The sequence below is a fragment of the Zootoca vivipara genome, chromosome 8 (assembly GCF_963506605.1).
Source record: "Zootoca vivipara chromosome 8, rZooViv1.1, whole genome shotgun sequence".
Lineage (NCBI taxonomy): Eukaryota > Metazoa > Chordata > Lepidosauria > Squamata > Lacertidae > Zootoca > Zootoca vivipara.
Window position 1 is genome coordinate 56,989,734 of NC_083283.1, and position 5,215 is coordinate 56,994,948.

Genomic DNA, 5,215 nt, shown 5'->3' on the forward strand with positions numbered 1-5,215 from the left:
TTTGCATCCGTGACCCATTTGTTTGCAGGACAGAAGCGGCTGCTAAGGAGGTGGGGATACGGGAAAGTTTATTTTGTGGGGGCGGGAAGAATTCTAATGGCGACAAATTTCCAGAGAGTTACTCTGTGTGTGTGTGTGTTATGATTCCCAAAATGTGGGTGGATTTCATATATTCATTTCCCCAACCGGGACGCGGTGGAGGGAGCCATCCCCACGTGCGTTTCAAGCCTGAGGTGGTCGGATTCCAGAAGCACCCCTCCAGGTTGTTCCCGGGTCCCGTGCACCCGGCGCGGTGGCTGAATCCTTTCGCTTATAATCCGAATCGGTTTCCAGCCGACTTCTTTTGTAGGCTGCTGGCGATAGGTTGGAGATAAGCAGAGGGTTGGAGTCGAGCTGGGAAGGAGGTAACGCGCAGGCGACCACAACGGGCGGGCAAGCTGCCGGGTGAGTCGGCCGTTTGGGCGCCAAGATCCACGCCTGGGGGGCAGACGGCGGGCTTTGTTATGCGTGCAACGCCCTGGGGATGCGGAGTGGGGATGGAATGGCTGAGCTGAGCGCTGCATAGTTTGAAAGTGGGTGCAGCTTTTGAATGCAGAACTGCTTTTAAAAGAGAGCGGTCTGACCTGGCACTGCACGTTAGGAGCTTGTCTTCTGCACCGATCCTTTCCCAAGATGTGCACGAGTTTCTCGTTTTTGCTCCCTTATCCTCGCTTTCCCCAGTGCTCTCCCAGCGTTTGCCGGAGCAGCTCACCCCCACCCCTCCGCCTACCCCCGGGCTCGAGCGAGACGCAGGGGCGCTAGTAGCACGTGGCCTTTCCAAAACTGGGAGGGGAGTGGCGGCGCTGGGGGTTGGTGAGTGAAGAAAAGCGACCTCGTTGCATTATCACGGGAGCTCAAGAGCGTGGAGCCGACAGTCAGTTTGTCCCCCAGACAACCTCCGGATGAAAATGGGTGCTGTGCTTCTTTAAGCCTAAACGGAAGGGACATCTATCTTACTTACTCCAAGTCAGCACGTGAGGTGGCCAAGCTAGGGGGACCCCATTAAAGGCGTTTGTGGATCGCGCAGCCTGATCTCATGAATGTTTAATGGAATCGGAGATACGCCCTGCACCGTGGGGCTTACACTGAAGTAAGCCCATGCCGTACTGGACCCTATGCATGTTTATGCAGAAGTCTCCCATTCAATTCAATGAGATTCCCCAAGTAAGCCTGTTTAGGACTGCAGCCTCATTGTGCCGTTCTATGCATGCCTGTTCCCACTGCATCCCATAGGATTTGCTTTTACCTACGTGGCACAATGGACTACTGCAGCTTTACTGTTTGATCCTAGGCATGTTTATGTGGGCGTCCCACTGAGTTCAGCTGGGCTTACTCCAAGAAAAGTTTCATTGGATTATGTAGCCAAATCCTATACGTGTTTAATTAGAAGTAAGTTCAACCAGTTTCCATGTACGGTAAATCCTGAGTTTATCCAGAAGATCAAGGGGAATCCTAAACATGTTTATCAGCAATAGGTCCTGCCATCCTGTCTTACCTAAATGATAAGCAAAAGGAAAATAATAAATTGAAAATTTCATATCTGAGTTCTTGTGCAACTTTGATGTTCACTCTTTCACTTCTACTAAGCTTAATGTGACCATAACCCACTTACATTGTACATTTATACCTCCAGACATAGTTCCATTGTGGGTGGGCTTGTGACGGTCTAGGTTTTGTTAAACATGCCTAACATTCGTTTTCCCTTTGTAGGCGTGCAAAATGGCAGAAAGACCTATGTGGGAGCAAATTGGAACAAGTTTTATACAACTGTATTACCAGCAGTTTGATACCAACAGGGAACAACTAGCTTCACTTTATGTATGTACCAACTTACCTTTGTTTAGACTGTTTTCTCATTGGTCCTGGGTTATTGACTTGACATCTTTGCTAAAGCAGCAAAAGTTAAGATGTGGTTGAGGTGCCTAACCAAAACATGGGTCTGTTGTTGTTGTTTGTTAACAACAAAATACTGTAAATTTTAGATCTCAGGCAGCTTCCTTTAATTCCTATCGGTAGTTGAAGATAAGAGTCTTGTAATTGAGGTTTTCCAAATATTTTAGACATAATAGTGTGTTTTCTTATCGGCCCCTTTCTAATGTGAAGTGCAGTTTGAGCCAAGGACCCAGAAAATACTGCCATAGGCTTTGCCAAACTTTGCACACACACACACACACACACACACACACACCCCGCAAACAATTGTGGGAAGCTGAGTAGAAGAGTTTGGATTTGGATTTGATATCCCACTTTATCACTACCCGAAGGAGTCTCAAAGTGGCTAAATAAAAAAATTCCTTCAGTAGCACCTTAAAGACCAACTAAGTTTATATTTTGGTATGAGCTTTCGTGTGCATGCACACTTCCTGAAGAAGTGTGCATGCACACAAAAGCTCATACCAAAATATAAACTTAGTTGGTCTTTAAGGTGCTACTGAAGGAATTTTTTTATTTTGCTTCGACTCAGACCAACACGGCTACCTACCTGTAATCTCAAAGTGGCTAACATTCTCCTCTCCTTTCCCTTCCTCCCCCACAACAAACACTCTGTGAGGTGAGTGGGGCTGAGAGACTTCAAAGAAGTGTGACTAGCCCAAGGTCACCCAGCAGCTGCATGTGGAGGAGCGGAGACGCAAACCTGGTTCCCCAGATTATGAGTCTACCGCTCTTAACCACTACACGACACTGCCTGGTAGGATGAGGAGTGGAGCTCGCTGAAGGCATCTTGCCTAGGGGTTGAACCTGTGTACTTTGCTTTGGTCTTTTTAATGTATAGATTTTAGTAACGTATACCTTTTTGCAGACAGATGCTTCTTGTTTATCATGGGAAGGGCAGCAGTACCAAGGAAAAGCATCAATCATGGAAAAATTGATGGTATGTTCCTACTTAAAATCAGTAGTTCATAGAATTGTAGAGTTTGGAGGGGCCCAAGGGTCATCTAGTCCAACCCCCTGCAAAGCTAGCTTGCTGCCTGTTGTGTAAGTGTTTTAAAATAATTAAATCCAATAGTTTAACTGAGGAAGTGAAAGGAGAGCACTGATTGACTGATTGACTTCCTCTGTTTCTCATGTGTTTGCATGTTGCTAGTATTATATATCTAAGAAGCTAGGCAGGTTTAACACTTGTTCTCTTTATGGTACTAGAGACTCCCTTTCCAAAAAATTCAGCACAACATAACATCCCAAGATCACCAGCCAGCTCCTGACAACTGTATCCTTAGTATGGTTGTTGGTCAGCTGAAGGTAAGTTTGAAAATTATTTGCATCTTTGGCATGTGCAAAACGTTTAAATCTTTGGCTACCTCGCTGTTAAAGCTGAAACATTAAAGCGTCCAAACAGAATGTTATTTATTTAAAATATCATAATCCGAGCAATAAAAATGGAAAGTGTGTGTGTTAGATGTTATACAGTACATCTACCACATAAAATGAAACTGAAGGTACAATGTAATCAAAGTGACATACTGTAAGATTTCATTTATTTGTCTTTTCACTGAAATAAGCGAGGCATAAAAGGGCTTAAATCTGGTTGGATTTTGCTTTATAATGTTTAAGACTACTATGGGGCTTCTGTTTACATGATGGCCATATTTATATGGAATCTAAAATGTCATCTTCTCTTAATGTAGGTGGATGATGATCCAGTGATGGGATTTCACCAGTTGTTTGTTCTCAAGAACATTAATGACAAATGGATCTGTTCCAATGACATATTTAGGTTGGCTCTGTACAACTTTGCTTGAAATCTCTGTTCTCAAGCATGCCTTTGAGATCGTTCATCTCAATTTTTTTCCCCTAAACAAAACTTGGTTTTAAAATTGCTTGTATTCTTCATTCTTTTGCTTGGTGATTGAAAGAACATGTATATTCTGTTTTAAATGTTAAGCAAACTCATTAGGATGATCACTTCCTCTAATATACCTGCACTTCGCTCCTGCACATGTCACATAAAACATTGTGTATATAAAGTATTGTAAAAATGCTCTGCTTGTCTATTTTAATTGCATTAAACATGTAACTTGCAAAAAGGATCACTTTTAAAATTGCTCTGAAATTTAGCTCTGAAATAACCACAAGAAGTCCTGTTGGTGGACGTGAGGGAATAACCGTTTTTCTTAAATGCATTTCTTCCACATGACTACATATTTCATATCCTCATGTTATTTGTTGATATGATGGCATGAACTCTGGGTGAATTTGCAATGCTAAGTTTGCATTTTGAATATATTGTTTGCGTGAAGTCTGAGGCGGCTGGAGCCGTTCATTATCATGGCAGTACAAGCCTTTGAAAATTAAAGAGTGCACCATTGTGCCGCCCCGTGTTGATGGAACTTGTTATGGCTAAAGAGTTATCAGAAATAAGAATTTGGCCCATTCATAGGGACAATGAAAGCTTTTCGTTTTAAGCAGGCTTTTAACCTCTCGAGTATAATTTGAGCTCTATTGAATATTTTGTTTATATTGAATTTATTGAGCTCACCATGAACACTTCCTTTGTTCTCTTATAATGGCAATGGCACCTACCTGAGAGGTGATGGAACTGAGCTCTGGCTGGAAAAAAAGCTCTGGAAAGTCGTATTCAGCAGACGCCTTCTGAATGTCTGAATATAGGGGAGCTGTGGGAGAAAGGAGAGCTGGCAAAAAAGCTCCACCAATTTTAGGAGCTCTGCTGTCTTGACAACTTGCCCTGACTTGGTGTGAATAAGATAGAGCTCATCAAATGGATCATCCAGAGAACTTCTGTTAACCAGTTAAAGAACTGCCCTGATAGGTATTCTCATTGCTGCCTTTCTTGGCTTTGTAGGCCTGGCACAATTTGGATACACCTGGCCGGTCAAAAATAAATAAATGTCAGGCACCCAAGTCTTTAAGGCTGTCAGTGGCTACTACCCAGCCTGGCTATGATCCACCTCCCCATCATAGGCAGTATGCTTTTGAATACCAGTTTCTTGGAAACACTGACATGATTCTCAGCTTGGCAGAAACATACGTGCACTAATTCTTGAGGCCAATCTAGATGTTCAGGACAACGCTTTGCTCTTATTTGCCGCAACTCCATGAACTTAAGCAATACCGGTAGGTTCCCTATCCAGTTTATTTGTGGCATTGGAACCAGAGTGTGCAGAATAGAGCTTAAAAGCAATAGAATGCTGCAAAGTGTGTCGGGGGAAGAAAATAG

General features: G+C 43.4%; 1 protein-coding gene across 1 annotated transcript; it reads left to right on the forward strand.

The window, feature by feature from the left end:
* LOC118089863 (nuclear transport factor 2) lies at positions 1-4,046 on the forward strand. The gene is made up of 5 exons (XM_035124923.2): positions 1-50; positions 1,750-1,857; positions 2,840-2,911; positions 3,181-3,279; positions 3,666-4,046. The coding sequence occupies exons 2-5, from the start codon at positions 1,759-1,761 to the stop codon at positions 3,777-3,779; spliced, it is 384 nt and encodes a 127-aa protein (XP_034980814.1). The 5' UTR covers positions 1-50; positions 1,750-1,758; the 3' UTR covers positions 3,780-4,046.
* The last annotated feature ends 1,169 nt before the right edge of the window (positions 4,047-5,215 follow it).